The sequence below is a fragment of the Rattus norvegicus genome, chromosome 4, assembly GCF_021556685.1.
Source record: "Rattus norvegicus strain SHRSP/BbbUtx chromosome 4, alternate assembly SHRSP_T2T, whole genome shotgun sequence".
Lineage (NCBI taxonomy): Eukaryota > Metazoa > Chordata > Mammalia > Rodentia > Muridae > Rattus > Rattus norvegicus.
In genome coordinates, this window is record NC_141537.1 from 164,618,143 (window position 1) to 164,637,634 (window position 19,492).

A 19,492-nucleotide genomic window follows, 5' to 3' on the forward strand; every position below is an offset into this window, starting at 1 on the left:
AGGAATTAAAAATGGAAATAGAAGCAATCAAGAAAGAACACAGGGAAACAAGCCTGGATATAGAAAACGAAAGGAAGAGACAAGGAGCCGTAGATACAAGCATCACCAACAGAATAGAAGAGATAGAAGAGAGAATCTCAGGAGCAGAAGATTCCAAAAAATCAACGACACAACTATCAAAGATAATGTAAAGTGGAAAAAGCTACTGGTCTGAAACATACAGGAAATTCAGGACTCAATGAGAAGAATAAACCTAAGGATAATAGGTATAGAAGAGAGTGAAGACTCCTAGCTCAAAGGAAAAGTAAATATCTTCAACAAAATCATAGAAGAAAACTTCCCTAACCTAAAGAAAGAGATGCCCGTAAACATACAAGAAGCCTACAGAACTCCAAATAGATTGGACCAGAAAAGAAAATCCTCCTGTCAAATAACAGTCAAAACACCAAATGCACAAAAGAAAGAAAGAATATTAAAAGCAGTAAGGGAAAATGGTCAAGTAACATATAAAGGCAGACCTACCAGAATTACTCCAGACTTTTCGCCAGAGACTATGAAAGCCAGAAGATCCTGGATAGATGTCATACAGACCCTAAGAAAACAAAAATGCCAGCCCAAGTTACTGTATCCTGCAAAACTCTCAATTAACATAGATGGAGAAACCAAGATATTCCATGACAAAACCAAATTTATACAATATCTTTCTACAAATCCAGCGCTACAAAGGATAATAAATGGTAAAGCCAAACATAAGGAGGCAAGTTACACCCTAGAAAAAGCAAGAAACTAATCGTCCTGGCAACAAAACAAAGAGAAGAAAAGCACACAAACATAATCTCACATCCAAATATGAATATAAGAGGAAGCAATAATCACTATTCCTTAATATCTCTCAACATCAATGGTCTCAACTCTCCAATAAAAAGACATAAATTAACAAACTGCATATGCAACGAGGACCCTGCATTCTGCTGCCTACAGGAAACACACCTCAGAGACAAAGACAGACACTACCTCCGAGTGAAAGGCTGGAAAACAACTTTCCAAGCAAATCATCTGAAGAAACAAGCTCGAGTAGCCATTCTAATATTGAATAAAATCGATTTTCAACCAAAAGTCATCAAAAAAGATAAGAAAGGACACTTCATATTCATCAAAGGAAAAATCCACCAAGATGAACTCTCAATCCTAAATATTTATGATCCAAATACAAGGGCACGTACATACATAAAAGAAAACTAAATAAAACTCAAAGCACACATTGCACCTCACACAATAATAGTAGGAGATTTTAACACCCCATGCTCATAAATGGACAGATCATGGAAACAGAAATTAAACAGAGACATAGACAGACTAACAGAAGTCATGAACCAAATGGACTTAACAGATATTTATAGAACATTCTATCCTAAAACAAAAGGATATACCTTCTTCTTACCACCTCATGGTACTTTCTCCAAAATTGACCATATAATCAGTCACAAAACAGTACTCAACAGATACAGAAAGACAGAAATAATCCCACACATCCTATCAGACCACCACAGGCTAAAGCTGGTCTTCAATATCGATAAGGGAAGAACGCCCACATATACATGGAAGTTGAACAATGCTCTACTCAATGATAACCTGGTCAAGGAAGAAATAAAGAAAAAATTAAAGACTTCTTAGAATTTAATGAAAATGAAGGTACAACATACCAAAACTTATGGGACACAATGAAAGCTGTGCTAGGCAGAAAACTCATAGCTTGAGTGCCTGCGGAAAGAAACACGAGAGAGTATCTATCAGCAGTTTGACAGCACACCTAAAAGCTCTAGAACAAAAAGAAGCAAATACACCCAGGAGGAGTAGAAGTCAGGAAATAATCAAACTCAGAGCTGAAATCAACCAAGTAGAAACAAAAAAAGACAATAAGAAGAATCAAAAGAACCAAAAGTTGGTTCTTTGAGAAAGTCAGCAAGATAGATCAACCCTTAGCCAGACTAATGAGAGGACACAGAGAGTCTGTCCAAATTAACAAAATCAGGAATGAAAAGGGAGACATAACTACAGAATCAGAGGAAATTCAAAAAACTATCAGATCCTACTACAAAAGACTATATTCAACAAAACTTGAAAATCTGCAGGAAATAGACTATTTCCTAGACAGATACCTGGTACCAAAGTTAAATCAGGAACAGATAAACCATTTAAATAACCCCCATAACTCTTAACAAAATAGAAGCAATCATTAAAAGTCTCCCAACAAAAAAGAGCCAAGGTCCAGATGGGTTCAGTGCAGAATTCTGTCAGACTTTCACAGAAGACCTCATACCAATACTATCCAAACTATTCCACAAAATTGAAATAGATGGTGCGCTACTGAATTGTTCTATGAAGCCACAATTACTCTCATACCTAAACCACACAAAGACCCAACAAAGAAAGAGAACTTCAGACCAATTTCCCTTATGAATATCGACGCAAACATACTCAGTAAAATTCTGGCAAACCGAATCCAAGATTATGGTGGTAATCATCCACCATAATCAAGTAGGCTTCATCCCAGGCATGCAGGGATGGTTTAATATAAGGAAAACCATCAACGTAATCCATTATATAAACAAACTGAAAGAACAAAACCACATGATCATTTCATTAGATGCTGAGAAAGCATTTGTCAAAATTCAACATCCTTTCATGATAAAAGACCTGGAAAGAACAGGAATTCAAGGCCCATACCTAAACCTGGTAAAAGCCATATACAGCAAACCAGTAGCTAACATTAAACTAAATGGAGAGAAACTTGAAGCAATCCCACTAGCTTTGTCTAGTCTGCCCACTCTCTCCCTACTTCTTCAATATAGTTCTTGAAGTTCTAGCCAGAGCAATCAGACAACAAAAGGAGATCAAAGGGATACAGATTGGAAAAGAAGAAATCAAAATATCACTATTTGCAGATGATATGATAGTATATTTAAGTGATCCCAAAAGTTCCACCAGAGAACTACTAAAGCAGATAAACACCTTCAGCAAAGTGGCTGGGTATAAAATTAACTCAAATAAATCAGTAGCCTTCCTCTACACAAAAGAGAAACAAGCCGAGAAAGAAATTAGGGAAACAACACCCTTTATAATAGTCCCAAATAATATAAAATACCTCAGTGTGACTTTAACCAAGCAAGTGAAAGATCTGTATGATAAGAACTTCAAGACTCTGAAGAGAGAAATTGAAGATCTCAGAAGATGGAAAGATCTCCCATGCTCATGGATTGGCAGGATTAACATAGTAAAAATGGCCATTTTACCAAAAGCGATCTACAGACTCAATGCAATCCACATCAAAATCCCAACCGAATTCTTCAGAGAGTTAGACAGAACAATTTGCAAATTCATCTGGGATAACAAAAATCCCAGGATAGCTAAAACTATCCTCAACAATAAAAGGACTTCTGGGGGAATCACTATCCCTGAACTCAAGCAGTATTACAGAGCAATAGTGATAAAAAGTACATGGTATTGGTACAGAGACTGACAGATAGACCAGTGGAATAGAATTGAAGACCCAGAAATGAACCCGCACACCTATGGCCACTGATTTTTGACAAAGGAACCAAAACCATCCAATGGAAAAAAGATAGCATTTTCAACAAATGGTGCTGGTTCAACTGGAGGTCAGCATGTAGAAGAATGCAGATCAATCCATGCTTATCACCCTGTACAAACTTAAGTCCAAGTGGATCAAGGACCTCCACATCAAACCAGATACACTCAAACTAATAGCAGAAATCCTTGGGAAGAGCCTGGAACACATGAGCACCAGGGAAAATTTCTGAACAGAACATCAGTGGCTTATGCTCTAAGATCAAGAATGGAAAAATGGGACCTCATAAAACTGCAAAGCTGCTGTAAGGCAAAGGACACTGTTGTTAGGACAAAATGGCATCCAACAGATTGGGAAAAGATCTTTCCCAATCCTACAACAGATAGAGAGCTTATATCCAAAATATAAAAAGATCTCAAGTAGTTAGACCACAGGGAGACAAATAACTCTATTAAAAAATTGGGTTCAGAGCTAAACAAAGAATTCACAGCTGAGGAATGCCGAATGGCTGAGAAACACCTGAAGAAATGTTCAACATCTTTAGTCATAAGGATAATGCAAATCCAAACAACCCTGAGATTTCACCTCACACCAGTGAGAATGGCTAAGATCAAAAACTCAGGTGACAGCAAATCCTGGCGAGGATGTGGAAAAAGAGGAACACTCCTCCGTTGTTGCTGGGATTGCAGACTGGTACAACCATTCTGGAAATCAGTCTGGAGGTTCCTCTGAAAACTGAACATTGAACAACCTGAGGACCCAGCTGTATTTCTCTTGGGCATATACCGAAAAGATACCCCAACATATAACAAAGACACATGCTCCACTATGTTCATAGCAGCCTTATTTTTAATAGCCAGAAGCTGGAAAGAACCCAGATGCCCTTCAACAGAGGAATGGATACAGAAAATGTGGTACATTGACACAATGGAATATTACTCAGCTATCAAAAACAATGACTTTATGAAATTCATAGGCAAATTGATGGAACTGGAAAATATCATCCTGAGTGAGGTAACTCAATCACAGAAAAACACACATGGTATGCATTCATTGATAAATGGCTATTAACCCAAATGCTTGAATTACCCTAGATGCATAGAACACATGAAACTCAAGAAGGATGCAAAATGCAAATGCTTCACTCCTTCTTTAAAAGGGGAACAAGAATACCCTTGGCAGGGAATAGGGAGGCAAAGTTTAGAACAGAGGCAGAAGGAACACCCATTCAGAGCCTGCCCCACATGTGGCCCATACATATACAGCCACCAAACTAGATAAGATGGATGAAGCAAAGAAGTGCAGGCCGACAGGAACCGGATGTATATCTCTCCTGAGAGACACAGCCAGAATACAGCAAATACATAGGCGAATGCCAGCAGCAAACCACTGAACTGAGAACGGGAAGCCCGTTGAAGGAATCAGAGAAAGGACTGAAAGAGCTTGAAGGGGCTCTTTCAGCCATATGGGTATGAACAACAGTGCCAACCAACCAGAGCTTCCAGGGACTAAGCCACTACCCAAAGACTATACATGGACTGACCCTGGGCTCCAACCTCATAGGTAGCAATGAATAGCCTAGTAAGAGCACCAGTGGAAAGGGAAACCCTTGGTCCTGCCAAGACTGAACCCCCCCAGTGAACATGATTGTTGGGGAGAGTGTGGTAATGGGGGGAGGATAGGGAGGGGAAGCTCATATAGAAGGGGAGGGGGAGGTGTTAGGGGGTGTTGGCCTTGAAACTGGGAAGGGGAATAACAAACGAAATGTAAATAAATACTCAAGTTAATAAAAAAAATAAAAAATGAAATGTAAATAAGGAATAACCAATTTAATAAAGATGGGGGAAAAAGGGATTCAAACACAAAGGAACTAAGGGTTTTATTAAGAAAAAAAAGAAGCTGAAGTATGGACAAATAAAATGTAGGGACATTTTCAGATAACCTGTTCAGGGAAATTCATAGTTTCACTAGCATGCTGGTTACTAGCGTGACATCAAATTTGCTGTTGAGGCCCAAGAAATGAAGAGACAAAGGCACAACAGTGAGAGAGCCCTGCTACTGACTGCTGTGTGACCTCATCAGCTGGGGACAGGCTGGTCTTGAATTCACCCTTCCTTTATCACCCAGAAGATGCCTGTGTTAGTGCTTGGCATCTGCAGAAACTCAGGGTTAAGCGTAGACCCACTAGCCTTTGGGGTGAGACAGAAGGAACCCGATCCTGTTTCACATGAGTTTAGATTCTTTTTGTCTCTGCATCCAATTTTCTATACCCACTGTGTTCAGTCTGCATGTTGAATCCAGCTATGGAGCAACTATTGTGTGTGAGTATGATATATTCATATATATTTCAATATATTCCCTAAACATTAACTGGTTATAACCTATATATTTAAGGAAACTAATGTTTAGCAACATGAAGATGCTTTTCACATGATCATATGACATGTTAGTAGTAGAATGAGGAGTTTTTGTTCCAGATTCCCAAACCTTCTCCTTTTCATACGTCATTAAGAAGATTCTGGCTGTGTCTTGGTAGATGTTTCTCCTGGTGGTTTCAGTGTTCCTTTATAGTTAGACACCTTTGAATGTACCATTGGGTTCTTCCTGTCATGTAAGAAATTAAGATAACCAGTGTTCTTTCCTAATGAACATTCATGCCACCAATAAATATGCTAATGAGCAGGTAATACAAACAAAATGGTGGGAATGACTTGGTCCTGGAACAACTTCTTTAATGTAAGATAGAAGTTTCCAAGATGAGAACTTAACAATGACTTTATAGAGATGGGACCCTAAGACACTTTTATAAATTCTACCATGCAGAGTTCAGTGGGCCACCAACTACCTTCAGGCCAGCCTCTTTCCGTCTTGTTCTGGAGTTTACATTCACTTTGAATTACTTTGCTTTGTTAAACAAATCTTTGCTCAAACTGTTTTGGGTGGGTTCTTTTTGTGAGAAGATAAGAATAGAAGAAAAACTGTCAGCTGGTAAAAATGACACCATCAGAACCCAAATTAGAGGGTAATATTTCCATAATTTATAATGTACACACAGCCTTTTGTGATGGTGTTGGTTGGTACAAGCCTTCTGATGCTGCTGAGGATGAGGTAAGTCCTTCGTAATGGGTCATGATTCATCAGACATGGGTGTTAGTTATGAAATCGAGTATCCCTAAAGATATGTTGGAAGGAATATTTTCCCATGACACTTACCCCAATAAAGTAAAGTACCTGTCTCTGTCACTTGCACTCCAGCATTAACTTACTATTGAATAGGATCCTAGTGAGATCATCTCTAGAACTCAGCTATGAAGGTGAAATTTTACCAGAAAGCCATGTGTCACTGAATCTCAACAGGGTAAAAATATCAGGTCTAATTGAGATTGTTACAGGTGTGCAATCCACCTGGCAGATCTGAGTCAGTGTGTACTGACATACCTATTATGACTGAAAACCTCCTCAACAGTCAGTGTTAGTTTGGTGTTCAGACCCCACCCACTCTCACGGGAATGAAAACTAACATGGCTGTCATGAAAAACATCAAGAGATCCTTCTTCTTGAAAATTAAAAACGAATCTGTTGCACCATCAATCTCACTCTGACTATATTTCAATACAAAACATTTTTTGAGATGTTCTGAAATGTAGTATTTGCAGTTGGAGGATGCAGACTTATTAATTTTCAGCTCTTTACCCTAAAGTAGTATCGATCTTTGATGATGAGGAGGTGTGCCTTTTTGAAGCAGTAAATTGGTAGGTCCCGTCCTTTAGTTCAACTTTCCACTTGGTTTTATTTGCCTGGGGAATGGGTATCATTAATATTCAAGTTATTATTGAATGGTGTGGATTATCTTCTGCCACTTTATACTCCTTTTTTGCTTAGTTTTTGTTTGTTTGTTTTATCCTATTCCTTTCTTAACCATTTTCAAGAATGGCTTCTTTCTTCTTGGTGGCCTCCTGTGCCTGATTGTCTTCACCTTCAGGCTACAGAATTCTTTTATAGGTTTTATATGGAGCTCTTCTGGTGGCCATGAATTTCTTTAGCTTACTTTTATGTACTTTTTTATATTCATTAGCAACAATTTTAGAAAAATGTATTCAAAGTAATATATTATCATTTCTGCCTTATTTCAATGAATTATTTGGGGCATAAGAGATGATTTAAATATATTAATTGAATAGGGTACTAATTAAACAGCAGTCAAAAAGTACATTCGGGTATACAATGTAAACACCTCAACAACATCTTTATTCTATTTTCTTTACCAATAACAGGAGGGAAAGAGGGCTTAGTGTGTGGTTCTCAGCCAGTACAAATAAATGAGGGTCTCAGAAACTACAAATAAATGAGGATGTGAATTAGAATTTTAAGTCTCTTATTGGGTGGTTGTAACTCTACAGAATGTGACACCCTCTTCTGGCCTCCTTGAGAGCCCTCAGGTATTTGGCATACAGGTAAATAAAAGAAAATCTTTAGAATTAAAAAAAAATCTAATTTTATCCTCTATGAATTTACCTATGATTATTTCAGACTTCAGAAATTCTGTTTTTAATGCAGTCTCACTACACATCCAATCTTGGTCATGACTGCTGTAGTACATACATTCTGGTTTTATTTCTAGTCTCTTATTATACTGAGTGATATCTCTTTAGGGCCATATGTTGCAAGCACTTACTCATTTTCATACTACTTACCACTTGTTCAAGCTGCTTGTTCACACACCTTAACAAACTGTATGCTATTTTAAATTAGTATCCATGGTGTTTACTACTAGGACACAGATAAAAATAACCCAGATAAACAACAACACAAGAACAATGAAAAACATGCTAAAATTTCTAATCATTTCAACCAGAGCAAACAAATCACTAACAAGTGATTCATATGTACTTCAGATTGAACTCAATAAATTGCATAATGCTAAACTAGGATTACAAAGACATAAATAACTATAAATATGACTGTGATTTGTGGCCTATTCTGCATGACAACCATCTCAGTGTTCTGTAGCTTTAAACACAGTGCTTCAGCTTTGTTATGTGATTAGATTAGCTATCTCCACAGGCCAAGTGTCAGATGACTTTTGCCCTGGTTGTCTTGAACTCTTGTGCTATCATGTAAGGTCCAGTTGACATAACATGTGCTTCTGGTTTTTAATCACCTTGTTTACATGGCCGTTGGACATAGTTGAAAGGCAAAAGACCATGCAGCTCTGTGCGCTCCCACACACATTCTGCTGGACAAGCCAAGTTCAAATCAAGTTTAAAGGTGGGGAGTTTCAAGGCACATTACAAATGGCATGAACATAAGAAAAGATGTGGAACCTATGACTTTTATTTAATTTCTGTCATTAAACTTTAATATTTTTTGTTTTATACTAAAATCCAGATAGTTTGTGTAGAAAAGTCAGTTAGAACTAAATGGCCTCGAAGTATTTTCCTGCTACAGGTGGTGATCTATAGCTATAATCCCAGTATCTTATAAGTAGAGGCCCAAGGAACAGAAGTTTAAGGCCATCCTTGGTTGCATAGTGAATTTGAGGCTAGCCTGGGTTATATGAGACCCTCTCTCAAAAAACAAAACATCCCCAACGACTATGTCAAATACGATGATTGTTGTCACCCATGTGACTCCTGCTTTGTGTGTAGTAGTGCTGTGTGTGGAAGGGTCTGTAGATAGGAGGATAACAGGGACTATGGCCAGCCTACTTTCAGGATCAATGAGAGATCCTGTCTCAAAGAATAAAATGGAGAGATGATAAAAATGAACATTGGACATCCTCTTCTCCCAGACACGTTTATTTGCATACTTGTGAACACACACACACACACACACACACACACACACACACACACACACACGAACAGCTGTATTCTCACTTAACTTCAAAACCAGGCCCATTGCTCCTAGTGATCTTCATCATGAGTAAGTATGGCTTTGACAGCCCAGTCCTTAGAGAAGTTTCACGTCTATGCAAAAGCTCAAGAACAGCTGAGTCAACAGTATTCTTTCTCACCTCAATCCCATACTTAACTCACAACAATGCTTTTTTCCAAATCTGTCTTATCTCTTTTTCTAGTTTGTTTGTTTGCTTGCTTGCTTGTTTGTTTGTTTTAGACAGAGTTTCTCTAAGTAGCCCTGACTGTTCTGGCTGAAATTTACTGTATAGACCAGGTTGGCCTCAAACTGAGATCCACCTGCCTCTGCATCCTAAGTGCTGAGATTAAAGCTATGAGCCATTGGCTGTCTATTTATTTCTATTTTATTCTATTTATGTCTATTTTATTCTGAAATGATTTGAAATAAAAATTGACAAAACCCTTACTTCATCATACATTCTAATATAAATTTTATATCTCAACTTTCTGAGTTTTACTAAAATATCTGTTATATATTTTGAAACACTTTCCCCCATTCCAGAGTCTAGTCACAGTTTAAACTTGGACTTGACATTTGGAAGTCATTCACCTAATGGTGTGTGTGTGTGTGTGTGTGTGTGTGAGAGAGAGAGAGAGAGAGAGAGAGAGAGAGAGAGAGAGAGAGAGAGAGAGAGAGAGAGGGAGGAAGGGAAGGGGGGGAGAGAGGGGAGAGAGAGGGTGGAGAGAGAGAGAGACTGTAAAGAACTAAATTTCTATGTTCAAGTCATAAAGGGATGTGCTTGATTCATTATTTTAGGGAAAGGCGGGTTTGATATATCTAGCTATGGCCCTCTATTCAAACCTATACTTCATTCCAAAACACCAAAGATGGACTTAGAAGAGTCACTGACTGGATCTATGCCCAACTTCCTAATTAGACGTCAATGAATATATCTCCTTTGTCTATTGTTCATTTTATTGGCTTAGTACGAATGAGCGTACAAACCTGGCTTGTTCCCAGATTCCAAACCTCAAAAATTCCAGCAACACCATCTGTTTACAAAAAAGGAAGACTAAAAGGCTTGTGTGGCCGATTTTTAATCTATCAAATTGAGTTTTTGCTACCAATATTATGTCCCTCTTCAACTATAGTTTCTGAAAGCTTTGAGGCATTTTTGTGTTTGAGTTCAATTTGTTATCTCAACATTTTCTGAAGACTTAGAATAAAAGGAACTAAATTTAAGAAAGAACAAATATTTATAAGAACACTTAAATATCTATTTTATTGTATTATTATGGTGTACATATGTGTTGTGTGTGTTTGTAAATGTGGTCATGTGTGTATCATGATTTGGTCACTGTGCTGGATAGTTTTATGTCAACTTGCTATAAGCTAGAATCATCTGAAAGAAGGAAACCTTTGTAGAGAAAATAACTTCATAATATTTTGCTGTAGGCAAGTCTGTTATGCATTTTCTTAATTAGTGATTGGTGTATGTAGGTTCGGCTCATTGGGAGTGGTGGTAATGCTGAATCAGCTGTCCAGGGTGATATAAGAAGTCAGAGTTAGCAACCCTTAGAGAACAAACCAGTTAGTGAGAGTCCTCAATGGCTGCTGCAGCAGTTTCTGTCTTCATATTCTTGTGTTGAGTTCCTTCCTGAGTTCCCTCAGTGAGGGATTGTGACCTGAGAATTGTAAGCTGTGATGAACACTTTCCTACCAATGGTATTTTATCCCAACAGTAGAAAATCTGAGTAAGGAAAAGATTGGTATCAGGAGTGTTCTATTACTGTGACAGATCTGACTGAGTATTATTAGGATTGTTGAAATTTGGACTAGAAAAGCCATCGAATATTCTGACCTCAGTGGAGAGAAATGCAGATGATGAAGTCTTGGCTTCTGAAGTTTCAGAGGGAAGTTAGAGAGTATCTTACAGACTTGATTGGAGCTATTCAATATTTGAAGTAAGAATCTATGATTTCGAGCTGCTGGTGCTGAAGAACCAGCTGTGATTTGCAAAAGACAAGATCTATTAGAGTGAAACAGTAGCCTGTGTGAGACAATCAATATTGGTCAGCTGTGGCTGAAAAAGAGAGTAGTGTAATTGAAGCCATATCTTCTGAGTTCTTTTTTAAAGTTTTTTTTAAAATAATTCTTTTTTTAAAAAAATATTTATTTATTTATTTATTTATTTATTTATTTAGTATACATCATACAGCTTTCTGCCTGCATGTGTGTCTGAAGACCAGAGGAAGTCACTAGATCTCATTACAGATGGTTGTGAGCCACCATGTGAATGCTGGGAATTAAACTCAGGACCAGTCGATGCTCTTAACCACTGAGCCATCTCTCCAGCCCATATACTTTCATTTGTAGGAGTTGCCTTGGCCATGCTGCCTCTTCACAACACTAGAATTGTGGCTAAGATGATAATGCACCGTGGTATGGAAGTATAAGTGAAACAAACCCTTTCCTTACCAAGTAGCTCTGGTCCTGATGTTGCGGCACAGCACTAGAAACCTCAATTAAGTTAGACTTCTCTTTTCACTTTGTTGAGATAGGCTCTCTCTTGGGTAACAGGTCTATGTTCTTTTGTGTAGTTTTCCCATCTGAGAGGAGTGATTGATTGCAAATGCTTACCACAGCATCTGTCACTTAATTAGATCAAGTGTAGGTCATTAGGCTTACAAAGTAAGTGATTTTACCTGTTGAGCCATCTCTTGGCCCTTTGTACACATATTTCATAACATTCTCAACAACAACAAGTTCTTCAAGGAAGTAAGCACTAAGCCAAAGTATTAAATGCTCCCATCTCCTCACCTCTACTTGTGCGTTTCTACACTCTGTATTTACCTTTCTGCTTTCATGTCAATGTATTCTACAAAACCTCTATTGCCTCCTCATGGACCCTTTCCTAGTTTTATGACCCCCTCCTCATACACAATACTCTATCTATCTATCTATCTATCTATCTATCTATCTATCTATCTATCTATCTATCTATCTATCTTCTATTTATCCTGTGTATATGTATAAATGAAAAATAATAAATATATAACTTCAATAGCTATACACACACATATATAAATCAAAATATATAAATAGAAATTTAACATCTGCAAAATGAGAGATAATATGTAGTTTCTGAGTCTGGGTTACTTCACTTAATATGGTAATGTCCAGATATATAAATTTCCCTGAAAATTCATTTTTATGTGAATGAGTAAAATTCTGTGTCTGTGTATAATGTTTTCAGTATTTATTCATCTGTTGATGGATGGCTCGACTGATCCTATCTCTGTTATTTTCACAGAGTGTCTGTAACATGGATCTGTGAGTATCTCTGTGGTAGGCTATGAAGTCCTCTGATTATAAGGTCAGAAAAGGTAAAAGTGGGTGATATGGCAATTTTATCTTGGTTTTACTATGCTCAACCTTTGCTTCTTCCATACAGCCAATAGTGAGAGTTTGAAGACAGTAATAACTTTGCTGCCTTATTCGTTGTTCAGTGATGCTTAGTGTCTGGCAGATGTGTTAGGGGTCGGTCTGTGCTGCTATGCATTTAAATGCTAATTTCCATACCCCAAGATCTGGTTACCCCAAGATAAGCAAATTCCCATGTACACCAGCTTTTGTTGTGTAAACCTTGCTTCCCAATTTAAAACTATCAATTAAATAAAGGGGGCTACAGCCAATTCCTGAAGGGAAGAGAGGCAGGCAGTTTTTCAGTTACCTAGCTGAGGGTTGCAGGTAGGGACCATGAGGAGAAAAAGAGGAGAAAGGAGAGTGAAGGAGGAAGAAGATGGAGGGAACAGGAAGTTTCCATTAGATATGATGGACCAAGAGCTTGTGCCTGAGAGAAATGTCCCCCTAGGACAGACTGCTGGAGCATAAATAACCCAGGAAGACTCAACCAACAATTATCAGGGGAGTACAGCTGAGGAATTAGCAGTCTAGCCATTAGAAAATCAGATTAGGGATAATTTCCCAGTAATCACAAAAGTGCTAAATAAATAAATAAATAAATAAATAAATAAATAAATAAATAAACAATAGTCTGAGTCTCATTTAATTTGAAGCAAGGCAGAGATAGGTATAACTTAATTTATTTTACAGACATGTTGAACACACTCGATGAAAGAGTTCAAGCTGACTTCAAGCTGACTCATAACTGGGATCCCAGCTCCTAGGTAATGAGGCACAAGTATTACCATGAATTTCAAGTAAGCCTGGATTTCACAGCAGGCTATGGGACATCTTGTACTCCACATTGTGACTATTTGGGGTGAGGAGGTAAAAGGGAAAGATTGCATACATATTCAAGTGAGGCAACAATATTGCTTTGCACATTGTTGCGTTACACTTTTGTGTTAGTTGGGTTTTTCTCAATTTGACATTCATTTTGGAAGAGGAAACCTCATCTGAGAAAATGTCTCTATCAAATTGACCTATACACAAATCTGTAGAACAGTTTCTTGACTGATGATAATCGTTGGCCAGTATAGTCCATTTGGGACAGTACCAACCTTAAGCAGATATCTAGGATTATAAAAGAAAGAAAGTTGAGCAAACCATGGGGAGCAAGTCAGTAAAGCAGCACTCCTCCATGTTTCTAATTCAATTTCTGCCGTCAGGTTTAGTTTTGACCTTTGCTTACCTCACTAATGGCCTGGATTGGGATGCAGAAGCCAAACACACCCTTTCCTACCCAAGTTGCTTTTGGTCATGGTGCTTGCTACAGAAAGGAAACTAAACTAGTATAAGGGCCCATCATGCATCAAAGAATGATATCTTGGGCTCAAATCGTATGTTAACGAATAAGAGTGTCTTATTCTGCAGAAGTCCAGCATGATGGGGACTCCCGTCAACAAGATAGAGAGACAACCAAGTAATCTGGCAGGCTTAATTTAAAGCACATTAAGGAATTATTGGGTAGGTGAACTCTGTGTTAATCTGTTGGACCCAATCTCTATGGACCTAACATCTCTATTGGGGGTGTGGGAACTGGAAACTGTTGCTGAAGAAGTAGCCGAGGAAGTATGGAACCTGCTGCTGACCTATTGTCCTTGCCTCAGGCCAGGTGGCAGAGCAGCTTCTGAGGTCCCGGACTTGCTTGGAATAGCCCAGTTCTTGGAAACAGAGATTTAGGCCTCGTCTCCTTAACTGCCAATTTGAAGCCTGTCATGAAATCAGCCTAGTCTTCTCACTAGAATGACTTTGTTAGGTGAATATTTGGTAACTTATACCTTATTAATGCCATTCTTCTGAATTCTTGTAAATATCTGGACATTTCAAAAAGTTGATTTTATGAATGGCCACTTTTCTACAAAATGAGTTTTTGCTATGTAAAATATGTATAGTTCCTGGAGAGTGTTGGGAATCTAGTAACCTAGACTAACTACAGTTAAAGAGAAATAGACGGCTCCCTTTGTTACTGTCAGGGAATTGCTCAGCAGCTTGGTGTGAGTCAACTAGGGGTTGACTTAAATTTGGATGACGGACATTTCTGCCGTTTAGTGTCTGTGTAACATGAGAAAGAGATCCATCTTTCCAACTAATATGGTTAAACTTGACTTTCAACCCGACAGAATCTAGAGTGACCAAAGACAGAAATGTGCCTATGAAGGATTATCTAAGTTAATTAAAGTGTGAAGACTCACCCAGGTTAAAAAGTTACACACCATTATCCTAATACATACACACAAAAGGCCTCAACAAAGTACCACAAATTCAGTCCCACCATGCATCAACATGTTATATAGCAAGACTAAATGGCTAAGATGAAGTAGGATTTCTCCCAGGAATGCAAGTTCAATGTAGTTAGAAGATTTCGAATGTTCTCTTAATTAAAAAACAATGAATGTATGGGGTGATAGAGTAGGAATCTAATGTGATCATTACCTATTGTGTACATGTATTGGAACATGATACCACCTCACATGTATATATACCATTATGGGCCAGTTAAAAATATAAAACTGCAAAAATGAAACCAGTTAATGAAGTTGAACACACTAGTTGTCTAAAAAGATAAATAACACAACCAAATTAATAGATTATGACTAAAAAAAGAATCTGGAAGTGACTTCAACTTGATAAAGAACATCCATGAAACACCAACAGAAGCATTATATTCCATGGTGAACACAAAGCTCTCCCATTAAGATTGGAAACAGGAAGAAGATTTCAGCATCTTAGTGACTGAAAAATGCAGTAAGATGATGTATTAGTTACGTAACTCATTGCTGTGACATAATAGCTGTCAGCAACAACTAGGCAAAGATCTATGTGGTTCCCCCTTTTTAAAAGGGTTTCAATCTACTATGGCAGAGCAGAGTGTAATTCTTACCTCTAGATAACATAGATTTGTCAGTTACATTGCCTTCTTGCTAGAATTGAGGCACAATGTTATGAGACATAGGTTACTGAAGGCATAGCAGCCACATCAAGCTTGTACAGTATATACCTGTATACACTGGTATACACTGTATACAGTATGTATATACTGTATATATATACATATGTATATACAGTGTTTATATACAGTGTGTATATACTGTTTATATTTACTGTGTATATATACAGTATATACTGTGTGTACACACTCTGTGTGTATACATATATACATGTGTACAGTGCCAAGTCCTGAATGGCTGCAAAAGAAAAATGGTGACAAAAGTTCCTGTCACTCGAGTAGAGCCAGCAGGTTATAAGCCTACGTGAGTGTTGATGGTTGCTTGTTTGTAAAAAGCTTGTTTGTATAATAATGAATATATTTTACTTTATGTTCTTCCTGCAGGGAAATGTCCTCTCTGCCAAGATTAATGACTCCATGATAATTAGAGATAGCACAATTCTGGGAAGTGAAAATATGTCTTTTTGAAGCTGAGATCTTTAGAACATCCCTTAAGGATGTGGGAAAGAGCTTTGAAAACATGAGTTCAAGAATATATAAACAGGATTTCTCAACTATACAACATATAATGTTGCAATAAGAATTGTATGAGGGGCTCCAATGACCTAAAAGACCAAAGGCAGCTGCACTGATGAGCCAGCTTGTCAGAAAAATATTAAGGAAGGAGATAAAGAGATTTAGAGAGTAATGATCTCAGGGCAAGATCCCAACCAAATAAGTTTATGGTTTGTATTTACAAAAGCAGGCAGATTTTTTATTTCAAGGCCAGCCTGGGACAGAGTGAATTTAAATCCTTTTAAAAGAATCAAGGGGATAAGGTCATAAAATGCTGACTTTTGGGATAATAAAAAAAGGAATCTGGGGTAAATGTCTGAATTGATATAAAAGACTGGGCTTTGTTCTACAAGAGAGCCACCTAGAGAGAGCTGCTTGGGGAGATAATATAACTCTTTCAGATTTTTTTCTAGCAGGTTTTCTGACTTTGATTGGAAAACTCAAGAGCTATCTAGAAATTTATCTCGATCAAACAGCTGTCTCAAGGAGAGAGCTATTTCGAATAGGATTCTATCTAGAGAGTTGTCTTGAGCAGACTACAGAGCTCTCAGTTTGCACCCATTACTGACTTTGAGTTGTTTCTTTCACTGCTCCCAAACACTCTTCCTCAGGATCCCCTCTCAGAGGCAATAAGGTAAATGTATAAGCCAATAATAATTTGTTTATTACAATTATGATGTGCTGAATGCTATATATAACTGTGTGTGTTACATTTTTATCCAGCTAACTGTGCAGAACTAAAACATCTGGACTGATGTCTTCTTTGAATTTGTTAACCCTGGTCTCACCAGCTCTCAGAAAACCTTAAAGAAATTTCAGATCAATTGTTTTGTTGATGCAATAATTGAAAATTAAATAGGACTAGGTTCCTTGATTACTGATAATGGTGGGATTTTGTGCCCTCATCCAGGAACAATGCTTCTTCCTCACCAACAAGTCCAAACTGGCTTGTGACTTAAGGAACAAAGACTTACACACCAGGGAGGCAGGGTTGGGTAGGGTTTGGGGTGGGGAATAACAAGCCTCCTCCCTGAATGTATTTTTAATTTCCTTCCACTCAGGCTCCTCCCCTTCACCACTCCTTTTCTCCTTATTATCCTCATACTTTATAAGTGTTCATCTTGACTTTTAAACTTTTTAATGAACTTCCTTCTGGACTAAATCACTGCCATCACTAGGTCCACACTGGGACAATCGCTTCCATGGTTAGGTTCCCCACTTTGGTTTCATCCTACTAACTAAAGCCCTCTTAGCTGTTCCCAAAGATTTCCCCAGAAGTACATACCAGCAGTCACTGGACCCACACAGCTAGTCAGGTTAAAACTTGGTCTCTACTTCTGTAGAGAACTGCTGTCCTTCGTTGTTCTGACTAAAGGACAGCCTGCTTCAATCCTGATCTAACATGTACACCATCAGGAGAAATATATTATACATATAATCTTTACTGTAGTATGTCTAGACTTACATATTAATTTGTTAATTCACTTATTTGTTTGTAAGTTTATTTGTTTATGTAGTATCTGCCATGATGTCTGGCAAAGCAGAAGCAAGAGAGGCTAGCTTGGGTGACGAGAACTAAACTTACTCCTTTCGGTTGGGAGCTTTAGCCTTGAAAAGCTTGACCATCTCTCCAGCCCCCATTTTATTTCAAGGATTTTCATAAGGGTAGCTGGTTTTGGTGACATAAACTATAGAGAATAAAAGAAGACATTGCAATATATTCTCAGCAGGGTCAGAGGGTCAAGTGTTTACTTTTTAAATATTAAAATGGTACAAAAGGTAACATGTCAGTCAAATTGTATGTTCAGAAAACTCATTGATATCCATTTCTAAGAGGGCATGTTATAATTTTAAGCGATTAATTTTCATTGTATTGGAAAAATATGCAAGTGGATGTCAACAATTTATACATGTACTGACAGTGAGAAGATCACCTTATTTTGCCAAAGCATTTGATGTGTCCTATCTCCCATGGCCAACACCTGCTGTTGATTTACTGGTCTGTTTTCAGTTTAGGGACATGGATTCTGGTTTCGTTGTCAGAAATATCAGCTTTTCATTTAAAATGCAAATACTTACTTTCAGTGTTTTTGTCCAGTCTGTCATCTCTGGGCTCCATTGTTTGAGTAGTATGCCTCATGCAGGCAAGATTATTTTAAAGAAAAGTAGAGATGAATACACTGTAATAACTATGATTGTGAATATTAGAGAAATCTAGTGTGGGTTCTCTCTGACCACCATGAACAATAGAATAACCAGTCAAGTGAAACATGAAGGTCTACTTCAGTATAATTCAGTAGCTGGTGATGGTTCAGACTTCTAGAGTCTCACAGCAGGAAGATTATTTTAGGCATATTTAAACACAGCACAATTTTAGACAAAAGTTTCCTAGCAGCAATTACCACAACCCTGTGTAGTAAATGAAACTTAAGGCATGACGACACTGAAACTCTTTATAAAATACTACTGTGAGTTTGTTCATAAAGGTGGGTTTTCTATATTGACTACATGTGGCATCTTAAGGGTCTGGGGAGGATCTGGAGAAGTTGTGGTCATTCAGATAGCACAGAAGTCATCTATTAACCACTTCAGCACCCATTTGTAAAGTACATGTGATATCTTCCATAAAGATAAATTCTTTTGACTGAGAAACAGTGCTCAAGATAAGGGTGTAGACAGGAATAGTCCAGGGAAGCCTGGCACCACAGGCAGCACAGAGATCACCATGTTATTAACCACATACATCATCAGCCTTCTGGGTAGAAAATAGCTTTATACATCTCTTCTTTTGAAGGGACATGTCTGCATATTTAACATTCTTAGTTCCCCTAGTTTTTATCTGTGAGTACAAGAACCTCTGTGCCCTCAACAGCTGCATGCATTATAATAGGCAGATTAAAAAGTCCAATGATATTATTATCTTGTGTTCTGATGTTTTTAAGACTTTTAAGTGTTTACAAAGCCTAAGTTTGTCCTGGATCTTTCAGCCTCTACCTCCCCAGTGCTGTTGATTGCAGGTGATGTACCTCCTTGTCCTTCCAGGTTTTTATTCTTTAACCAGCCCTATTATGACA

The 19,492-nt window shown here is 37.8% G+C and overlaps 1 protein-coding gene and 1 non-coding gene across 5 annotated transcripts in view; one reads left to right on the forward strand and one right to left on the reverse strand.

Moving 5' to 3' along the window:
* LOC100909928 (uncharacterized) overlaps positions 1-19,492 on the reverse strand; it is a 127,471-nt gene that overhangs the window by 38,742 nt on the left and 69,237 nt on the right. Inside the window, exon 4 of one of the 4 annotated variants that reach the window (XM_087659801.1) lies at positions 13,519-13,634. The exons of the other annotated variants lie outside the window; for them this stretch is intronic. Within the exon in view, the coding sequence (XP_087515927.1) occupies positions 13,604-13,634 (31 nt within the window). The 3' untranslated portion in view covers positions 13,519-13,603. Of the gene's footprint in view, positions 1-13,518; positions 13,635-19,492 lie in introns of those variants that run through there. 4 annotated transcript variants of the gene reach the window in all.
* Positions 16,800-16,862, forward strand: LOC120102617 (U7 small nuclear RNA). Its single transcript, XR_015687320.1, has one exon. It is a non-coding gene; the product is annotated as a U7 small nuclear RNA (small nuclear RNA).